General features: G+C 34.2%; 1 protein-coding gene and 1 non-coding gene across 2 annotated transcripts in view; both read left to right on the forward strand.

Annotated features, from left to right (window-relative positions):
- mms4 (Methyl methanesulfonate sensitivity 4) overlaps window positions 1–19,464 on the forward strand; it is a 33,539-nt gene extending 14,075 nt beyond the window's left edge. The window contains exons 3-7 of the mRNA XM_089087189.1: window positions 1,546–1,719; window positions 3,641–3,927; window positions 10,518–10,649; window positions 15,363–15,561; window positions 19,223–19,464. Of these exons, the coding sequence (XP_088943315.1) occupies window positions 1,546–1,719; window positions 3,641–3,927; window positions 10,518–10,649; window positions 15,363–15,561; window positions 19,223–19,387 (957 nt within the window). The 3' untranslated portion in view covers window positions 19,388–19,464. The remainder of the gene's footprint in view (window positions 1–1,545; window positions 1,720–3,640; window positions 3,928–10,517; window positions 10,650–15,362; window positions 15,562–19,222) is intronic.
- Window positions 19,465–23,058: 3,594 nt separating this feature from the next.
- TRNAM-CAU (transfer RNA methionine (anticodon CAU)) lies at window positions 23,059–23,131 on the forward strand. The gene has a single exon. It is a non-coding gene; the product is annotated as a tRNA-Met (tRNA).
- The last annotated feature ends 319 nt before the right edge of the window (window positions 23,132–23,450 follow it).

The raw sequence follows: 23,450 nt of genomic DNA on the forward strand, positions 1-23,450 counted from the left end.
AGATGAGTGTCTCTGCTAAACATTTTAAAAAGCACATATACGAATAAATAAAGAAAATCGACACAAAAATTAAAACAACGCATTCAAATTTACTCATTTTAATCCTCTTTATTTATTTGTTTGAGTGCTTTTGGTGCTACAATATTTTTTTTGTCTGGTGTGTATACGAATAAATCGGGAGGTTCTCTCACGTGTGAAGTGGCCACATACAGTTGTCCAAGTGAAAAGCATGGAATTTTTGAATTCATTGGGTTTGCCAGGTATTTCACCAAACAATTTAATATTAAAAAATGTGGCGCACATCACTCTTCCCCAAAAAATCAATTCACTAGGCTACAACTTTGTAACGGTACGAGACCTTTGGCAAAAGAAAAAATGAAAAATGTCATCGAAGCCCCAATATTGTATGTCTTCATTTTCCGATTGCGTTTTTTTTTATTACGTTTATTTAAACGCCAAGAAACTCAATGAAGTTGTCAACAGATATGCTATTTGAATCTAAGCGTTTGGAGTTTCTGTTAACGTAAACATTAACGTTTACAGGTCCTTTTTGTAAGAACCATAAGCAAGGCACAAGGACAATCGCTGCAAGTGTGTCGAATAGATTTCGAGAATCCGTGCTTTTCAACTGGACAACTGAATTCCGCCACTTACACGTGGCCAAACCTTTCGATTTATTCATACACACATCAGACGAAATAAATATTGTATAACCAAAGCACTCTAATAGATAAGTAAATAGTACTAAAATAAACTAATTTCAAGGTTTTTTTCTTTAACTCCAAATTTGTTTAAGTACCAGTGTCACTTCAGCTTCTGATACTTGACTTGAGGAATTGGACACAAGAAAAATAATAAATTTTCTCGTTGGCATAATGCCAAGCTGGACAAGACTGCTCCAAAGCCCGATGCATGAAAGGGCGGTGTACCTTTAGTAATTGATGTAGAGGAATCCCTCTTCTGGAAAGGAGCTTCAGTGGACAAAGATGTATCAGAAGTCTACACAAGTTTTAAATACCGGGAGTCAATGTCAGTTTGTGTGCCCCCCCTTTAATAACGTTAGCGGGCCTGTCTTTCGTGAATTTTTCATATATATATAGATGCCCAAACAGGTGCTGTGCCTGGGGATAAGTTTACTCCATTGCCCTTATAGCCGCGACACTCAGATTTTGGTAGTATTTTGAGTTGTTTGATCTTTTTGTTCTATCGCAAATCCAAGGTAAGGGACGGGGAGTGTGGACGGGGAGGGTAAAGGAGGGAGGGATTTAATGGGACGGGGAGGGTTGCTCTAAACATGCACCCTTTTTAGTAACAAAATTACCATTACAAAAGACTTATTCATATTTAGATCTGTAAAGTCATTTCAAGCTTCCTAGTAAGTTTTTGGGCCCGTCCTCCCCTCTGAACTATTTTTTCCATAATTTCTTATGTTGTCCATTGAAATCGCTCTTTTTTCTTTTCAAATGTGTCCTCCCAAATTCTTGCGTACATACCTGATTAGTTGTGTAGTTTTTAATTAGTAAATAAATATATTTTTATTTATAGTATGTGACGGTCTTTTTAGATGCCAACATTCTAAATTTGTGGAAAAATAGTGAAATTATTGTTCAGCTCCTGAATGATGCCAATATTCAGTTCAAATTCGGTGATAATTTACTCCCAAATTCTGTTGAATGGGAGAAGAAATCTATTGTGCATCTTGTATCTGAAGATGGAAAGGTAATCATTGTCATTAGTTTCGTCATTTTATCAATTTTATTAGTGTTATTAGTTGTCATTAATTTGTTTTTATTTCATTGTCATTAGTTGTCATAATTTTGCAATTAGTTTTCATTACAATGTCATTAATTTTCATTTTGTCATCCTTCGTCAATTTTTTTCATCAATTTTTTTACAATACGCATCTATTCCTTACATTTGAGCCTTGTGTGTGTTTAGTTTATAATATTATCCAGAGACAACAGTGCTTCATAATTCTGTTTTCTTTTTCCATTTTTTCAGCTAAAAAAATTTACAATAGTGAAAATATCCATGTTTATATTTTACCATAGTTTTCACTGCCTCTGAGATACTTTCCTGTCTTTTGTCTCTTCTCTTTTTTTAAGCAAGTTTTATGCAATAGTCATGATTGTATCATAAATGTTGTATGTTCACCTGATTTCTTATGTCCAAAACTTGGAAGGCTTGAGAATTTTGCTTCAATGCGAAGTATTCATGGTGTTTATCTCCAACATTAAAGGGTTTTTGCAACATATAAATAGGGCATCGTAATATCTGTAGCTCACACTGTTTTGATGATGATGATGAAGAATATCGTGGAATTTTGTTACGGAAATTGGACTTTTTGCAAGATGCTCTATTTTTAACGTTAATGTTTTTTTTAGTAACCTTCGTTTTGAACGTTTATTGATAGTTTTAACATAAGCTATTTGAATGTTGGAAAACTCCATTTAGTCCCACGGATTCCCTTTACCCCCAGAACTACAAATTTCTTTTTGATGTCATGATGCTATGACATCGTATGACATGATGCTATGGCATGTGACATCATGATGCCAGTGCATGACATAGAATCAAGATTCTATGATTTCATGTGGGAAATCATATGATTTCATATGATCATGGGATTTCATGTGGGAATCCATTCACCTCTTTTTACCCCCAATTTCCTGTAATGACTTGTTGGTGTTCTTGTTTGAATTCACTTTATATCTGAAACACTATTATGCGAGTAATAACAATTTTTCTTAAGGTTTTTTTTCGATTGTGTGATGAAACTCCCAGAGAAAAATTGAGCAACATTGAGCTAACATGCCAAAGGGGGTTTGGTGATTTTGCTTCTTGGACATGGTCTAATAACCTTTATCGTGTACTAAAAAAATATGTTATAAAAAACTCCGAGTTTTCTGTTATATCAATTTTTCCGAGCAGTAAGAAGTTTGAAAACCGGTTTTCGAGAATCGAGTGCTGATTGTATAATCGTATAAATTAGCGCATAATTTGAGCCTCCTCGTGAGAAATGTTTCTTTATTTCTTCGGGAAAAAATACTTACTTTTAGGAAACACTTGGCTAAGAGAATCCTTGTAAATTAAATGTTTATTTTATGCTATATTTTATGCTGTGTCTGCATTTTATTGCAATCGAACAGTAAATTCCAAAAATAAGATGATCATAAAATAATTAGGGGCTGATCTTTCAAAAATACAATTTAATGGAAAATAATATGTGTTCTTTTACGGAATGAACGGATTTAATGTAAGCTTGCCCTGCCCGCTCTGCTAGAATAACTGAGTTATTTGTCTTTTTTTATTTCTTGTAAGATAATAGTTTGAAGATAATTATAAGTTGTTGTTTTTTCAAAATGTATTTTCTCAAATGCAGAAATGGGTGGAATTTGAAGCTTTTAATATCTTAATTGTTGTCATTTTATGTTACCACGAATCTGATTTGGTTCTAAAGATAATTTTTAAGTTTATTTTATTTAAATTTAAAGAAACATATTTTCTCAAATACAGAAATAGTTAGAATTTAAAATTTTCGATCCTTTAATTGTTGTTATCTTATTTAGCCCGTATCTGATTTAGTATGTGCTCTAAGAGGTTCGCACCTCTATTTCACATGATGCGTTATATATTTTAGGTCAAAGAAAATGTCACAACCTTTACAGAAGATTACGTATTGATAGTTGTAAGATTTTCAGAATTTCTGGAAAGGACATTTGAAGCTGATCAGTCCCTGCGCAGTTATATAGCTGATTTGAGAAATTTGTTTAATGAAAAAAGGATCACCTTGTTTATAACAGGAATGGCAGCATATTTCAAGTCAAGTAAGGCAGCTGGTAACAAGCAGTTCCGTGACCATGTCCGTGATGCAACGTCTGGCAGTCAAGGAGGAAGGAGATTAAAAAAGGTCCCTTGTGTTTCTAGGTAGTTGCTCCCTTTTTTATATACTCGTAAACTAAGCCAAAATGAAGCGACTGAAATCCGTCAACCTTTTAAAGTTTTTTTTTTTTAAGTTTTTTTTAACTAAGTTTTTTTTACGGTATTAAAATCCGCTTTTCTGGCGCCTCACATAATCTAGATAAAATGATGCCGACACTTTGAGTTAAAAAAAAGAGCTACATTAGCCTAAGACGAACAGAAATAAATTCAAATTGGAATTTAAGCGTAAAAACGACGTTAGTCACACTCAATAAATAAATTAAAAAAAACGAAAAAAAAATACGATAAATAACCAAGTCAAACTTAAAACGAACAGAAACTGCCGCAAACAGGAGTTTAACACCATCATTTGTAAACACATAACGCCATTTGTAAACACTATCACCTCTAAGTACCTCTAAACATCAGAACGCCTTTTTTACTTTACTGAAAACAATTGTTACTTCGAGCTGTGGTCTTTTATTTGTCACAACATCAAAAAAACAGAAATAAAAAGATTTACTCATTGATGGATTTCAGGTTTGATGTGTTTCGGAGAAAAATGCAGAAATAAAGACTTGGAATCACGTAAGCCCTGTACAATTTTCATATATAGTGGAACAAAATATACTTGATTTTTAGGCGAAACCCCAATATGTAACATGCCTTAGAGCAGGGATGGTCAAGCTGAGGCCCTTTTGAGATTTTTGTGCGGCCCGCTAGTCACTTTCACTTGAAATTTTCACTCATTTTTCGGAAAATTTCAGTCATTTTTGCACATTTTTCTTGAAATTTCATAGGTTCTGCGGCTAGTGTCAATAGTTTAATAGGCTAAAGTCATTTGTGTTTTACTAAAAACAAAGTATATTTGAATACTTTTTTATTGTTATGACTTTGAAACATCAACTATTGCTCAAACCTCTAGAAAAAAAGCTCCATTTGTATAACAATGTAATATTTTGAACAATCAGTATATTAGTTTTTTGTTTCCTTTAAATACATTCCTTTCAAACGAATAGAAACCCATTTTGTGAATCATTTGTTGATTAGCTAAGTGTTGCTTCAACACTGCATAACACTAAACTAAAACTAAACATTAAACTAATGCTAAACTTATAAACACTCAACACACTAAATAGATTGCTTCAAAAATCACCAATGTTCGTTTTAAGAGTTTTGTTCAGGCTTCAATTTTCTATCCTTTGGATTAACCAGAATTAAATGGAAATTGTTTAATTTAAAAGAATTTAAGTGAAAAATGTTTATTAAAATGGACAAATTGAATTGAATGTAATTACTCCAAGAATTTTTTTTTTGTTTCCTGTAATCTTGATTAGTATTTAGATTTTCTCTTTTCGTTGTTGCCGTTTTGAATAATGAAAGACATTGATCGAAATGCCTATTATTCTTAGTATGTTGTAAATGACGGTCACCTTTTGGAGCGTTTGAAGCCCAACGTTTGAACCTTGGAAGTATTTTCAATGGTGACACTCTTGGTTTCGATTCATGTTTGGAGAGAGTCATTATCATATCTTTGCTTGGGCTATCTCATAAGTTTTATACCACAAGTTCTATTATACACTATTATAGGACCAATATAGACTATTTCGTAGCTTCCAACATAATGAATATCTACGTACTGAATAGATCGTGATAAATTAGATGGCTTTATAAGTAGACACTGCCAAATTTTTAACGAAACTCGCTTAAGATTAGTCCCTATCCGATAAATTTCTTTGGCTTTTTAAAGGGAACGGGTAAGCAATGATAATAGTAATAATATGTCAAACATTTGGTGAAAAACCATGTTCAGTCTACCAATCAATATAATTTTTAGAATCCGAATCATTGAGGTACGAAAAAATTCAACTATAACAGTTCACTTTAAGCTGCAGTCAATTTTGAGTGTGGTAGCCCAACTCCTATTTGTTAGTTTTTACTTGTAAAACTTCAATAGTATTGTCATTTCTGTTTTCGTTGCTGCTATTGAGAAATAAACTGTTATAAATTCAAGTCGTTTTCAGGAAACCGCAAATGACACTCCAGCCTTTCGAGGGTTAGAGCTCTAAGGATTTGGTAGTCCCACTTTTGTTTTTGGTAATTCCTGTTGACTTATTGTATGGCTTTGTTTCTGCTATTTTTAAGTTTAGTTGCGCTCTTTACTTTGCTTAGGAAAACTTCTGTCCTGGAAAACTCTCTTTTAAATCAATACTGTGGAACTAAATAACTTGAAATAATAATTAAACACGGGATATCTTTTTGTATGATGAATAAATAATTATATTAGTTTCAAAGATGTAATGCATTGTGCAAAGAAAAATTATTTTACGGTAAAGAAATGCACAAATTGGTCACCAGTGCTGCACATATATATACTCTTGGAGCATTTCGGGGATCCTATTATGTTTAAGAGGTAATTACTTGGCAAAAAAAAAAACAAAAAAAAAAAAAAAAAAAAAAAAAAAAAAAAACTGTCGTCCTAATCCAGCAATTGAGACAAATGTGCACTTGAACGAGGCTCTCACCTTACACATCCATCCAACTACCTAGGATCAAACAGTATACCCAAACCATCAACCAAATAGAAAAGTCCAAATCCATGCAAAGTTGTCATCAATAAATGTAAGTCGTTGTAAAATTACCAGCAAAAGCACCTTAAATCTAGCAAAATATCTCCAAGTAAAACCTTCCATTTAGGGCTCATCAGAAGAAATACCACCGGCCTTAACGGGTTTCGAGGGTTTACATTCTTTACCCAGCACGGTGGCACCTCTACCATAAGATCTATATGGTAACCCTATGTCAGGTAAAACCTGTGAAATACATGCATACTAGTCAAGCTATTAAAAATTACATACAAAAAGTGTTTCAATGTTTCCATAGTAAAATCCCAGAGGTCACTGAAAGAGACCATTCTGGAACAAATGAAGACATGTCCAGATGTATCATATATATATATATATATATATATATATATATATATATATATATATATATATATATATATATATATATATATATATATATATATATATATATATATATATATATATATATATATATATATATATATATATATATATATATATATATATATATATATATATATATATATATATATATATATATATATATATATATATATATATATAGAAGGTTTTAGGTATTAACCCCCCACCCCTTCCTAGAAGGGCGCCACTCCTGAAGGTTACCCTGCAGTGCTGTGAGCCCGCATAGTTTTAGGTAGGAAAACTCGCGAAAACTCACTTCTGGAATTATGAAATTTATTTTGCAGTAAACTCTCTTTATTTGGTAGTCAAAATACTTTTCAAATTTAAAAGTACTGTCGTTATCTTACGTGTGTAGAAAATTTTCCGCGGGGGGCGTGGGGATTTTCCAAGTCGAAATGTATTTGATTGGCATATTTTTTTCGGAGTCTGCATATTTAATCAAAATAATTTAGTTTCAAAAATTATCAATAGACAAAGCCATGGATCTACACCAAAGGCCTGAAACCTTTCATTCTGTCTTAGCTCACCACGTCTTTGATACCTTCACCATTCCATTCTATTTGATAACAATTACATTATAACCCCGTTAAAGGCATCATGCAAGTTTTCAGGGAGGCGGTTGAAATTGAGTAACATCTACAACAAAAAGTCGCCCTTAGTAGAGATACCAGTGAAATTTGCCTAAGCCCCATTTATAATGAACTTATAAATTCCGATCCTTTAGACTATTTCTATTCATAAACTGCTATTCACAACTTTTTGCTAATAATACTATCTCTGGTAAACGCTTAGCATTCAAAAAGGTTTACAAAAAAAGACTTCCCTAGTTTGAATAACCCTTCAATATTTGGTGCTTATATTTCGTTAGCCTTTCACTGTTACTTTCGAGTGGGCCTGTTTTAAATTTAATATAGTTTTTTTTTTGTAATTGTCAGTTATCCCGACCAGGCGACCACACTCAAGAAGTGAAGTTACGTTAATCCTAATGAAACATACCAAAATATGATGAAAATATAACACTTTAGAAACAAAATTGTAGACGCTACAACATAGAACTGTGAAAAACTCGCCCAGAACGCATTATATTAAATACCTAACCTAATATAACCAACTCAATATATTAGATATTTAATTACAATATACCTGTATAGTAGGTTATCACACTAAGACTAAGCTAATTATCTCTGAATGCAAACAGAGAAACCAATTTTACTCAAATCAAGAAATTGGGTGTGGTCATGATAACTGACAAGCACCCTTTATTTGTAGATTCGTTTTGTTTTTATTTTGTCCTTAGGACTGTTATGTATAAATTTTTTACTCTATGTTTGCCCTTGTGCAGTGAGGACAGTCGAGCGAATTTAAGTCCGAAATGTCTGCATGTTTGTTCTTCTTCCTTATTATTGTTCTTCTTCCTTATTATTATATTGGTTCTTCTTCCTTATTATCCTTGTTATAAATATCCTTGTCTCTTCTTCTTCACAATTTTGTTTTCATTTTGTCATGCATAGCCATTGTGGTCTTATAACTTATTTACGTTTATTATTTAAAAGAAAAAATGTTCTTGTATATTGTTCAAACACTGCTCGTAGATCGGTATGCTAGCAGCAGGGCCTGCTGTACGACAACCATATAAAGAAGATAAAATACTCTCTTGTGAGGTTTGAAAACTTACTTACTCTGATATTATGATGGAGAAATAGTTGCTCCAGCTAACCATTGTGTAACGATACCAGGTGGCGATAGAGGTAATTCTTTAGAAGCCATTAGTGCTTACTATACCTGTATGTTTTGTTTTTTTAATGAATTTAATTACAATTTATTACATATATCAAATTTTTTTTTTTTTGGGGGGGGGGGGTATTAAATTTTTTAAGCCTTACAGGAGTACTTTTTGAACCAATTTCAGGGGTTAATGGGGGGGGGGCTCTCTTGCATCTCGCTAGTTTGGAGGCATAATTTTGAAATATATTAGATTCTATTAATATATAAAGGAAAAATGTTTTATCTATTGTTCAAACAGTGCTTGTATATCATTATACTAGCAGCAGGGCCTGTTGAATGACAACTATATAAGGTAAAAAATGTTTACTCTCTTGTGAGGATCGGAAACTTACTTACTCTGATATTATGATGGAGAAATAGTTGCTCCAGCTAACCATTGTGTAACGACACCAGATGGCGATAGAGGTAATTCTTTAGAAGCCATTAGCGCTTACTATACCTTTATTTTTTGTTTTTTTTAATGAATTTAATTACAATTTATTACATATATCACATTATTTTTTTTTTTGGGGGGGGGGTATTAAATTTTTTTAAGTCTTACAGGAGTAATTTTTGAACCAATCTCAGGGGTTGATGGGGGGGAGCCTCTCTTGCATCTCGCTAGTTTTTGGAGGCATAATTTTGAAATATATTAGATTCTATTAATATATAAAGGAAAAATGTTTTATCTATTGTTCAAACAGTGCTTGTATATCATTATACTAGCAGCAGGGCCTGTTGAACGACAACTATGTAAAGTAAAAAATGTTTACTCTCTTGTGAGGATTGGAAACTTACTTACTCTGATATTATGATGGAGAAATACTTGCTCCAACTAACCACTGTTTAACGATACCAGGTGGCGATAGCGGCAATTCTTTAGAAGCTATTAGTGCTTGCTATACCTGTATGTTTTTTCAATTAACTATTTATTACATATATTTCATTTTTTTTTGGGGGGGGGGTGGAAGTATTAAATTTTTTAAGTCTTACAGGAGTACTTTTTGGACCAATTTCAGGGGTTGATGGGGGGGGAGGGTCCCCTCTTGCATGGGGGGGTATTATTTTTTTTAGTTTTATAGGTGTATACTGTGAACCAATTTCATGGGTTGGTGGGAGGAGGGTTCCTCTCTTATATACCGCTAGTGTGGAGGCATGATTTTGTAGATATATTGGATTTAATTTATATTGGCTATATCAATTTTTTTTAGCATAAAGTTTTGCTGTGAAAGCCTAAACATCCAGAAGAAGAGGAAGGGTTACTATATAAGGTTGTTTAGGGACAAATGGATTTCATATCAGACCTAGCATATCTGCAAAAGGTTCAGAACCCGTCAATCTTTTCTAGAAGATTTATCGTAAGAAAATTAAATTGTCTTTTCAACAAGGAAATGAAAAAAGCAGGAAGTTTTTGCAACTTGGTCTCAGTATTGGTGAATTTGACTGAAGAATTATGAAATAGAAGTTGAACAATTTAAACAGAAAAAATTGAGGAAGCTGCTTTTTTATTAATGCTGCATCTATTTTTTTTTATTATTTGTATGAAGCTATTGTGTGTTTTTTTTTTTACTTTTAAAACAGAATAAAAAGTATGGGATGATGCATAAAATTAAATGAACCTCTCAATTGTATTTTTACGATGTGGGTTTGGTGCATATGCAAACCTTTCAGTCTATTATTTGCGTTGGTCTTCTGTGTTTTTTTTAATAATTTCCTACATTTCTGTTTTCTTTCACCTGTTTTTGCTGTTTTGACTGCCACTTTAGCCACTGATTTTTGCTTAATTTGCTTGAAGCTCTAGACATTTGGTTTTTTTTTCAGGGAAGAAATGGAAGATTTATTAGTACAATTGGAACTAGAATATATGATATCACATGTTGAAGTTGACTCTGCTAAAGATTTTGCACAATTTGTTGGAAGTTATACAAAGGCCATCGCTGATAAAGAGTACAAGTATGTTTCTTACTCGCCTCTCTCTCTTTCTTAGTCCCTCTCACTCTCTATATTGTCCTCTTATTCCTTCTCTTTCTCGCTCTCCCTTTCTTATGACCTATTTTCTAGCTGCCACAAAGATCTAGATATCGCCGAACCCGTTCGTAACAATATTTAGCTGATTGGCTAGTTCTAACTAGTTCAGATGGAATATTTTCACCCTATATTGTAAGAAGTGAACTAACCATTTGATAGCACAGTCTGATTGATATCTTATTATGCATTAGCGTCTCTAAATTATATAATTAAACAAGAATCATAATAAAGAAGAAGAAAAAATGAACGACCCTGGTAATGGATCAGTGGGTTAGCCTCTGCTTGGCATTGAAGGACCTTGATCCAATCCCAATTGCCAAAGGGCCTAGAATTTTATGGACATTATGCATTAGTGTCTACGATCTGAGAAAATGTGCCCGATTTTTGAAAAAGATGGGAGTCACCCCCAAAGAGGCAAGTAATCTTAATAATATTCACATCGTTAAATTCAGCATATCAGAGAATCAAATTGTAGAGGTTTCAAGCTGCTATGTTCAAAAAAATTAGAATTTTAATTTGTCAACAAAAAAACGTTGCATTTCAAAAAAGTCTTACTTTCATTACAACCGTTCAAACGCAAGAGCCGTTGCATTCAAACCACCATATGAAAACCACATATTAAGCCCTATCAAGCCACAAGCCATACCAAAGCACATTTTTTGTCCAGCTTACTGGATGAAATACGGTTGGCCAGAAACGGACAATCTTTGGCAATCGGCCATCCTTCATCCGCAGAACGTGCCCTAGTCATCTCAACCTTTCTTTCATTATAGCCCTAGAAAGCGGGATTGAACCACACTTTTCGTACAGCCTACTGTTTGAAATACGGTCAGTCAGACGGGTACCCAAAACAAGCCGTAGTCAAGTCCTCTAGAAAACATCTAGCAAATTCTTCTCTGTCTTTAGGAGCGCTTATGCTTCAGAACCATACTCTACCACTGTCATCACTATAGCTTCCAATATTATAATCTTGGTATGGAGACTTACCTTCATATTCTTCCAAACTCTTTCAACTATGAAAAACATCCTGGGCCCTGGCTTTTCTACTTTTAACAAATTCACTATACCTACCGTGTTTACTAATAATACTACATAGGTATGTGAAGCTGTCCACTTGATCGATATTCTCGTTACCCAATTATTCACCTTCGCTTATTCCCTGTCTTAGCAGCTTCTTAACATTAGTTTTCAACACATTTTCTTCCAATTGTCATAGTATATGTCAACTTAATATCATAGAAGCTAGATTTTGGAAGGTGAAACAAAGTCAGGTTAAAACACAAAGGGGAAAGGCATAAAAGAAAGACATAGAGGGTAGGTGTAGGAGATCAGTAAAGAGATAGAAAATAGTCGCAGAAGTGGGATTAACAGATAGAACAGAAGCAACTACTATGGAGAGTCAAATAAAAATATTAGTAAATTCAAAACACTTTCTAATTTTATAGTTTTGAATTTCTACTGTAGCTATTTATTTAATTAGTTACTAAAAAAATAGACTTTATCGCAGATTATCGAATGCCTTTGATACTTATTATAATCTTCAAATTACAAAGGACAGTGAAAATGCAATCTGATAGTTTGAATTGGTGATATAGAATCTTACATAACCATATATACAGTGGTGGATCCAGATGGGGAGGGGGTGCGGGGGCGCGTGCTCTTCCCCTAACATAGTGTTGGATTTGGGAAAATATCATATTGTCATTTCAAATATTATATTTTTCGTAGAGGGTGAATGGCTTTTTATTTTTTTTATGGCAGGGTGGTGTTTATAACTGACTAGTTTTTGTATCGATATTATTATATCATTTTATTTCAACAGATATGTCAAAACTTTAACCCTCAACAGGTTTTAGATTAAATTTACGACCAATTACACAACCTACCAACGGCGTATAATCGTTGAGGTTGCCTTTAAATTGCTGCTATTTCTTCGTTCGCAAGTTAATCGAAGTAAAATATTTTGCGCCCCCGCTAGAAAAATCCTGGATGCGCCCCTGTATATATATATATCATGAAAAATTAGGAAAAACCGAATTTCAATTTTTATGAGAAAGACCTCTCTATGCAGTTATGCAGTTTTGGTAATAGAATGCGCCAAATTTAAAAAAAAATAAACCAGCGTATTTGGAAAAATTTAGGATTTCCAAGGCCCCTCTCCAAAGCGTAGGCCCGTGTTGATAAGTGAGGCTTTTTTCAGAACGAAAGCCATCTCTTCCAACTATAAGCAAATGTCAGAAACAGAAGCCAAATAACCATACATTATTTACCCGTTGTTGTAATGTCAAGTTTTCTCCCATTAAAGAATGTAAGGCCTTAAAACGTTTATTTAACTTAGTCTCATTAATTTAGTTGAAGCTGGTTATTTGAACATTAATGATAAAGGATCTACTCTTTATCTAACTTTTTTTTATTTATTTAATAACAATTATTAACAAGAAACGTAACATAAACACATCCTCTCCAAATGCTACAGCTTGATATGGAGCAGGGATAACCAAACGAAACAAAAAAAAAACACACAAAAAAAACAACAAAAAAAAATCGACAAAAAAATAAACAAGCGTAGTCGAAAAAACAACATAAAAGAAACCAAACAGCTTATGAAGGTGTATCATTGAATTTTTTCGTAAAAAAAGCATTGTCAAATTTAACTAATAAATTTTGCTAATATTTTTTCGCGGTTTCATGTGACAACACTGGAGAAAATGCAATATTGCCCTAAAAATATGTAATTTTTTAAATTACCAAAATAAAAATCTTCATAAATCATGGTTTTCAGGTATGAATTGGTCCAAGGTGGATTCGGAGGGGGGAGGGAGAATCCCCCCCCCCTGTTCTCTAAAACTTGAAACTTATAAACTACTAGTGCTTTTATTCAATAGTGTGACTTCTATTCATAACAAAACTAATACTATTATTGAAAAGTATTTTTCAACTCAATTCGCAATGACTTATGCTTTATCTTGAAAACTGCGGCAAAATCGAAAATTTGTGGAAAGTTCTATGAGCGTCAGCTAAATGTTAGTAAGTGAAATTTCATTGTGAATAGGCCAAAGAAACCAGATTTAGACTTTATTTGAAGCATATAACAAGTACTTCGGCTTCTAATAAAAAGAAATTCTGGAATTCTATGCTTATTTAGAACCTACATTTGGAAAAATAGCAAAAATAGCAAGAAAAATGGACGAAAAATAGCAAGCCAAATAAGACTAATTTTCTGAGACTTAAATTCAGTTGTTGCCAAATTTACTAAAATCTTATGAATATTAAATAAAAAAAACAAGATTTTTCAAATGAAAGTAAAGAGTGACATTGAAACTCAAAACGAGCAGAAATTATCCTGTAAATACAGGGGGGGGGGGGGGGGCTCAGAAATGAAAATTATATAGTGATTTAAAATTCTTTCTATTCCAATTCAACAGTTGTTCTTAAAAAATTGGGACAAACTGCCGAACTTTTGGGTGAAGAGCGTGGGGCTAAGGAGGGGTAGCCCCTGATATACGTGATAATTTCTGTTGTCTCTCACACCTGTTGAATTTTATTACCTTCTTTTATAAGGATTGCATCCCTTTGTGGGGGGGGGGGGTAATGTCTGTTTCAAAAATCATGCGAATTTTCATTTTCTAGTAGCTGTTAACGAGTATCATTAAAAATATTACATTTTAGAATGATCGTAAATAATAGATTTTGTTTGATCCAAATTTTTGTTTGAATTTCGATTTCTATTGACAAGGGTTGCTCTTTATTTACAGTTGGTTACTACGAGCTGTTTGACCCAAGGTTCTCTTAAATGTACAGAAGATTTACTACTTCCTCCATCAACTCATGTTTTTTCCTTTAAGTTTAATATTCGTAAAGCAATGTTTCGAGAATGGGGTTTATCCTTAAAAAATACACCTTTCGAATATTTGTTAGGACTGTGGGGGTTTGGAAAATAAAAAATTATATACAGGGTCATCATTTCCACCGTTTGAAAGGCGAACTTTTTAAGCCATCCTGTTTTATAGGATGTTCCCCATGGATATTAGCAAGGGGTAACAACCCCCCCCCCCTGGGAAAGAATGGAACATTAAACTTTTGTATATAAATAAGTAACGAGAAATATTACCAATTAAACTCGGTGAAAACAAAACTCCTGGTAGCCGTTTTTGGAGTCACCGGAAAATTCTGTTCTTTGGGGTATTTAGTGTTGTCAAAACTCCTTTTTAGAGGTTTGATTACTATTAGCACGAGTCACTCCTAGGGGTGGATCTAGATCGAAATCTTGGAGGAGGCCCAATGTGACAAGGGCGACAATGAGCAAAATCTTGGGGGGAGGCTAATGTGACAAAAGTGCCAATAACTGACCAAATTGACAAATTTATTCTAAAAAAAGGAAATAAACAGGGTAAGAGGGCACCAGAATTTTTTTTTTTTTGGGGGGAGGGTCCCTGGATCCGCCAGTTGTCACTCCTTACTTGAAGTTTCTTACCTCCAACGTGTAATATAAGAATAAAGAAATAAATATAAAAACCAATTTTTCCATTTAAACAGGGATAAAAGCAAAGTTACATATAATTATTTTCTTGGCTTATTCTTTAAATAATCAAAGAGCGTTTGTTCGAAAAGCGATTGTTTACCTAAATATATTTTCAGATTGAATGAACGGCAAGCTTCTTTCACTTTTTATTCAAGTTCTGATATGGCCACAGATATTCAAGCAGTCAAAGTTGACGAATCTGGAACGGGCTTGTCTAGACTCTGGGTTAATCAGCTCCGACAGTTGCCTACGGTGGGATTAGACGCCGCCCATGCCATAGCTGCTGTTTATCCCCTGCCACTTACCCTTAGAAAGGTATCACGCTCTTCTGCTATTGTATTTTCGACGTAACATCTTAAATTAGTTTTTTTTTTCAAGACTACACTGCCTTTCTATGACGAACAAATAAACGTTTCCATTTGAACGTTCATTTATTTTGATATTGATGAGAACTATGTTGGCTTTTCATGGAACAAGGGACGGAAATTCTAAGAAATGAGGATATTTCTAAGATATTGAAATAAACCAACAAGATATTTCGACTGTATGATCAGTAATCGTCAAGGGTGTGTCCAGGATTTTTGTTTGGAAAGGGGTGGGGTTACAAAAATGCTTCAAAAATTTGTTTATTTCTTTATATAATATGTATTTTTATTGTGTTTTTAAGAGTCAGATAAAGGTGTCGGGCGGGGATTTCAAACCCTCCTCGCTTGTTAGTGTAACATTAATATATATGTATGATATAGGCTTGATAAAGTTAATTAAGTTATGTTAGTTATAAAGATTAAGTTTATAAGGATGCTTTTTAGTAAGTATGAATTTTTTTTTTTTTTTTTTTTTTTTTTAATAATGATATTGGTAAATTTTTATGGCTCTTGGGGGTGATGATTATGAATATGATAGCAAATTTAATGAAAATGTTAAGGTTTAAGGTTTGTGGTGCTGTTAGGGGACTGTGATATAGATAGGTTATTATTTTTTTTTTTTTTTTTGTGTTTTTTTATGTTAGTGTATTTTTGCCACCCCCTTGGACAAGTTTTTACTTCTTGGGGTGGCCGCTAAACTTATGTTAAATTGTTTGTTTGTTTAGAGTAAATCTCTCTCTCTCTCTCAAATTGTAAATCTTTTTTTTGCCACTGAAGCAATGTGCATTTGGCAATGAGATATATGATGCATATGAAAGTGCATTTGGGAATGAGATACAGATTGCTCAAAATGAGCAGCAGTTAGTTTTACCGGGCAGCAAATTTAGAAAAAAAGGATAATGGGTGAAAGACCCAAAATACCTTGGCTTAGAAGACTTAGAAGGTGTATCTATCCTTTAAATCTGCCTTGAAAAATCAACATCTTTTGTAGTTGTCTTTGTACATCCTTTGTATCATCCTTTGTACATCCTTTGTGGTTGTCTTTGGAAATCAACAGATCGTTAACGCTTAAAGTGGAATAGACGAAAAGTATTTTCAAATTAAATTAATCAGTTTGGATTTTTTTTTTTTTTGACGGTGTAGCGCTGAGGAAATCGTTAATTTATATTTATGATTCTTTTCAAGTAGTTTTCATACTATTTTAGGATGTTCTTCAATTTTGCTTCTGTTGATATGGTTTATCAAACTGCCCCTTCTTATCTCTAATTTAGAAAGCTCAGAATACCAAGTCTCACCTACTGAAGAATACCAAGTCTCAGGGTTGTATATCCGCAAAACCCCAAACTGTCGTACCAACAGCAATATTTTTTTTCCTACACATCTGGGGAAAAAGTATTCATATACCAAAAGTGCTCTCCAGTACCTTGGCCCGCACAGAGGCTACTTTAGAACTTTTGAGACTAAATGAAAAACACGAACTAATAGGAAAGTTTTGGGTAATTCTCTTATTAAAAACTTGACAAACGCGTTACCGACAAACATTCTTGCCATTATTGTCATTGAAGAGTTGGCGGGAAAATATCCAACAGATAATGATCCCTCTTTTTCTCTGTTAATACCAACAAGACATTTTGACTGTAAAGGGTTGTGCTCGGGACAGAAACGAAAAATGTTCTTTTCCCGCCTTTTCAGTATAATTTTCCATTTAATCAAAGTAAAACGTCAAAAATGTAAAGCTGTTTAAAATCGCCTAAAAAGCTTAATTCTATTATGTTTGAATTCAAAAATATAACCTACAGGTCGCTAGTTTGGCACTAAATTATGTAGAATGTAAATCTAAAATATATACAGTTTATAACATGGAATCACGATATGTTTCTCAAACTTATTTACACAGAATATAATTCTATATATATATATATATATATATATATATATATATATATATATATATATATATATATATATATATATATATGTAAATGGCTCGATGTCTGGGTAATTCCCCAAAGAAAATTCCCCCTCTCTCGACGAAAACCCTTTAGGAATTTGAGCCCTTCCCACGGAAAGTTCTCTTTGGAAAAATTCCCTCCCCGTATACATTTTCCCCTAGAAAATCTCCCTGTAGAAGATTCCCCCCGACGAGAACTACTTCTCGAAAAATCCCCCTCTATATACAATTGACCCCCCCCCCCCAAAAAAAAAAAATCCCCCCAACTGTAAAATTGAGCAACTAAGGGCAAAATAAGAAAAATAAAAAGAATGGAAAAAAGAAAGGGGTTCTGGAATATTTTACCTATATACCAAAATACTATGCTTTTGAATGTTCTATAGGATTTATCTTTGTATTTTTATCTCTTAATTCTTTTTTATTTTTTTTGTGGGGCTGGGGGTCGTGTTATTATAGCAATGTAAGATAAACCAAAGTTGTCCTTTTAAATTGGCGAAATTTCTTTTTGCTTCATTTCAATTGGCAAAAATTTCTTTTTGCTTTTTAAGATTTTTTTTCGTATTTAGATGTAGTATGTAGATGTCGTATATGATTTTTTTTTTCGACACAAGTGCCATTTCCTTTTCTTGTACTTTTTTTTTATATAGACTAAGCTCTGTCCTCTTTATTCCGCAAATTTTGTTGCCGTCATTGGGAGTTTATTGGGCTATAGTGAAAGAAAGGCTAAGATAGTAGTGAGTGAATTGTTGTTGTATTATTGTTCTTGTTGAATGAATGATTGGTGTAAATGACTTTTTATGACTTTTTTTTAGACAAGTGCCAGTTCCCTTTCTTGTAAGTTTTTAATATACAGACTAGGCTAAGTTCTGTCCACTTTATTCCGCTCATTTTCGTCGCCATCATTAGGAGTTGCTTGGGCTATAGTGGAAGAAAAGCCAAGGTGGCTAGACCAAGTTTTATAGATGTGGAATGAAAGAAATAAATATTCATTTATTTCATAGATTTCATTTTATAGATTGTGCTTTTTCGTTATTTATCTGAGGCCAAACGAAAAGCAGGTCGGCCACCAATGGGGAGAGGAGTGATCCTATGAAAGGATTTAAAGGCGATTGGAACTTTATTGGAGGTTGCTAAGAGTGAAAATTTGAATAGCTTGGGATGGAGGAGGAGAGTGCACAGCTGCGTTGGCCTCAGGCTGCAGTGAGTTATTAGTAGTAGTTGTAGTAGCATTAGAAGTCACAGAAAACTTTAAAAATAATATTAGACTTTGTGAAAAATAACGGAGGAAGATTTGTTTGTCTTCGAACAAACACAATTTTGATGTTTAGGTGTATAATTTTTAACTGGCCACACGAATTAATTAAAAAAATTGTGCAACTTGTGATGGCAAGGAAACAGGGGAATGCCCAACTGACTATAATTTTGATGATTTAAAGCAGAATTTTGAATCAAAGGATACTCGCCTCTTTTGTGGTTGATGGGCTCCCATAAATGTTACAGGGGACCACCGGTAGGGTGGGGGGGGGGTAAATCTGCAAATTCAATATCTTAATGCCTAGATCCAATTATCATCTGGTTTAAAGTCATATTTGACCTTTATTAGGTTCTTCAAGATATATTTGAATGTCATGTTTAAATTCTTAAACCCTTTTACTTGTAGGCATATACAAACTGCCCAGACTTGAAAAAAGCTCAATTGTTGTTGCAAGACATTGTTGTCAGACGTGGTGCTGGAGCCCTAACATCAACCAGGAGAGTTGGTCCAGAATTGAGTAAGAAATTGCACAAGCTTATAACAAGCACAGATGGTAATGTGTCCTTATAATTTTATAAAAGATGATATATTGGTAAAAATGAATCGAAAAATTAAAATTATTTTGAAAAATATCTTACATCGTATTTTTACTAATGAGTTAGTTTTGTCGTAGCCTACATCAGGCATTTTCATAAACGTCTTGGACTAGACATTTATCTCCATCAACTAGGAAAGTTGGTCCAGAATTGAGTAAGAAGTTACACTAGCTTATAACAGGCACAGATGGTAATGTGTTCTTTTAGTTTCATTAAAGATAATATATTGGTATAAATGAATAGAAAAAATTAGAATTATTTTGAAAAATATCTTCCATCGTATTTTTTTACTATTGGGTTAGTTTGGTCGTACATCAGGCATTTTCATAAACGCCTTGGACTAGACGTTTATTTCCATCAACTAAGAAAGTTGGTCCAGAATTGAATAAGAAGTTGCACTAGCTTATAACAGGCACAGATGGTAATGTGTTCTTATAGTTTCATTAAAGATAATATATTGGTATAAATGAATCGAAAAATTAGAATTATTTTGAAAAATATCACATCGTATTTTTTGACTATTGGGTTAGTTTTGTCGTTGGTCAGGCATTTTCATAAATGTCCTAATTTATGCTACTTGGCAGATAGCCAAATGGATTTTTGCGAGTTTGTTGTAATTTTTCTTTCACACAAGTAACTGAGGTCTCTCCTCGTCTTTTCTGATGGTTTACGTTCCACGGGAGACAAATTTAAATGATTTGTCAAAAATTGCATTTTATGTTGATAGCATGTTTTAGATATTCCAAAACGTACTAGACAAGGCCGTATCCATGGTGGGTTACCCGGTTTGAACCCCCCCCCACCCCGAAATTTTTGACCGAGTTTGACAATTAGTAAAACCGTAGTAAAAATTAGTAAAATTAGTCGAAAACCGAGTCGACAATTAGTAACCCCCCCCCCCCCGAACGAAAATCCTGGATCCGCTCTTGGTACTAGATATAGCAATTTCCGTTTAAATGAGCCCTTAAACAGCTCTCTAAGATGTTTTAGTGCCCTGCTAGCAGTGGAGAAAAAAAACCAGAAGAACCCGTTCATCAGTGCTTACCATGCAAAAAAGTGATTTTACTTGTTATGCAAGGTGGGGGGATGTAGAATTTCTGTTTGGGGTTTTCGACAATGGTGATTCTATGGTTTCTTTTTGCTTCGATCTGACACGATGTTCGAGGGTTTTTACGCTGGGCTGTATCTGGGGTTTTTTCGGGGGGGGGGGGGGGTACACAAAAAAACACTAAAAAACGCATACAAAATTTGTTTATATTCATTTTTGTTACGTTTTTACGAGTTAAACATTTCGGGGGGGAAGGTTTCAAACGCCTCGCTTTTTACGATAAAGTTTTTATTATTTTAAAAAGTAGAGTTGCGACAAAGAGTCAAATTTTAGCATAAAGAGCAAGGCGTTGAGGAGGGGACAGCCCCTTTCATATACGGAATAATTACTGTTCGTTTTAGGTTTTAATGTCGCTCCTTACTTTCAGTTGTAAAAACTTGTTTTTTTAATTTAATATTTAAATGATGTTATCTTTGCTTTCAGTTTAATCGAATCCTAAGCCCCTTCCCCTCATTGATTGGAAATCATCCCTGGCTAAAGACTGGGTTTGCAAACCAATACAGAGTCGGTCTCATTCCAATTGTTCCCCTCCCCCCGCCTAATGCCCGGACACAGTCCTAAATTAAATACAAAAGCTTTCTGACCTTGTTTTTTTATTATTATTATTATTGAAATTATGAAGTAATTGCTGATAAGAGATAAATACACACAATAATACAATCCAAATAAAACCAAAGATAGCACTGGAGTGGTTGGCCACTTTTAAAGGAAAACTTAATAAATAAAATAAATTACTTTATAATAAATAAACCACTTGAATAAATAAAAGTAGTGCCATTAGACTTCTTATTTTGTGTTGTTCCAGTCATGTTTGATGGTATGACAATGCACCCCCTCCCTGATGGTCGCATTGTTTATATAGCCCTATGAATATATTCCTCCGTTGTTTTGGGTTTCGTGATATGTCATCTTCTTTCTAAAACAAATTCTCTGTATTTTTGGCTTGATGAAATCAAGTTTCGCCTGAGCAAGGGCACATCCAGGATTTTTTTTTCGATAGACGGGGGGGGGGGGGTAAAATAATAAAACTAAACAACACACAAAAATTTGTTGGGAAAAACTCTCACGGGGAGGGAGTTAAACCCTCCAACACACACCCCCTCCCGGATATGGTCTTACGACTGAGTGATTTTTGTCAAATTATATACAAATATGGTATCAGTTTGGTGGTTGATCACTTCAAAATGAAACATGCCAAACAAGTGAAAGTAGTACCACTAGGCTCCTTATTTTATGTTCTTTCCGAATACCATGGTCGGTTTTCAGACAATACATCCAACATGTCAAAAGCGACCATGATGCTACGAAAGAGTATAAAATAAGGCCTACTGCTTTTATTTGGTACTAATTTTCTATTGAGAACGAAACATGCTAAGAAACCAATTCTCACTCCACAACAAAGTATAATCACCTACGGAACAAGTACTGACAAAACCTATCCTCTCCACACAAAAAAGTGACCCTTTGTCCGCGTCTCCGGAGACGATTCCATGCCTATGCGAACATGGCAACTAAATAGCGTAGTTACACAATTCAATACAACTTTTCCGGTCACTCGTCGCCTGAATCACGCTCTAGCATAATTTATTGGCTGGGAGCAAAGTACTTTGGCTCGGAGCGATTAAGTAGTACAGCACTTTGTGTCTAGAGGCGCTGAGGTACGCGGGGTCACTTTTGGAGAGTTTTGTCAGTACTTGTTCCGTAGGTGATTATGCTTTGCTCCACAACATGCAGAATGATTGTAGCTAACTCATTTCGAATGCAGCTCTTCTACACTTTACCCTCCCCCTTAACGTGCAAACATATAGCCCAAATTATATACTTCCAATTCCCGTCGCTCTTGTTTTTCCGGTTCTTGTGTCGTCACAATTAATTCAATTTACGGGTACACGGGTTGAAACAGTGGAGACACATTTTGAGAATGCATGAGAAATTTGTCATTTAGGCTATACTTTTGTACTTGTGGGGGAGGGTAGTAGAGTAGAGCTGCAGTCAAAATGTATTAGCTACAATTAATCTGTAGGGTATATTATGTAGGACTGTATGAATTGTTTCTGAATATGTTTCCTTCTCGATAGCCCCTACTCTGTGCATGAGCGGCCATGTGGGGGGCTCCAGCCCTCCCACTGGCTGAATGATTCTGCCTTATACTTTTGTTTTGAGATTTATATTAAGCCTATAAAGCATTGGAAGTTCCGATTAGACCAGGTAAGCCCCCCCCCCCGTAAATTCAGCTTATTGGCGCCCATAACTCTAGGCCTTTAACCTTTTATTAAATTTACATTTTTCCTGTAACCATTCTAGAAATGGGCGCCCATAAGCTGAATTCCAGGGGGGGCAAACCTCGTCTAATTGGCACTTTTAATGCTATATAATAGAAATCTCAGAACAAAAGTATAAAAATAAGGCAGCATCATTCAGCCAGGGGGGGCCAAATGGGTGCCCATGATTCCAGATGAACAAGTCTGCAAGGTAATTAAGATGTCACCAGGAACATTATTGTCATCAATGATTCTTTTAAATTGCTTATTTTGCAAGCCTCGGTGGCTCAGTCGGTAGAGCGTAGGTCTCATAATCCTAAGGTCGTGAGTTCGAGCCTCACCCGGGGCAACCTTTTAGGCTTATCGACAATTTTATAATGAGTCTAAGGCGACCGAATTGAACTATCAACTTGGTCAAAGTGAAGAAAGTCTTGAGACCCAGGACTGGATATTCACCTATTTATCCAACATAGTAAATTTTAAGGCGCAAGGACAATATTTCTAATTTGCAGAAAAGTCAAAATGGGGTTTTTAAGTTTTGTGATGGAAACCAGATAAAGCCCTTGGCTATATTTGTGGAAAAACGCAAATCGTTGAAAATTTCCGTACCTAACCTAACCTACTGCAAAGTACTTGATAACTTTAATTCAAAATCAACGGACTCGGTT

Source organism: Artemia sp. Qi Xiang Cuo, chromosome 3 (genome assembly GCF_049724085.1).
Source record: "Artemia sp. Qi Xiang Cuo chromosome 3, ASM4972408v1, whole genome shotgun sequence".
Classification (NCBI taxonomy): Eukaryota; Metazoa; Arthropoda; class Branchiopoda; order Anostraca; family Artemiidae; genus Artemia; species Artemia sp. Qi Xiang Cuo.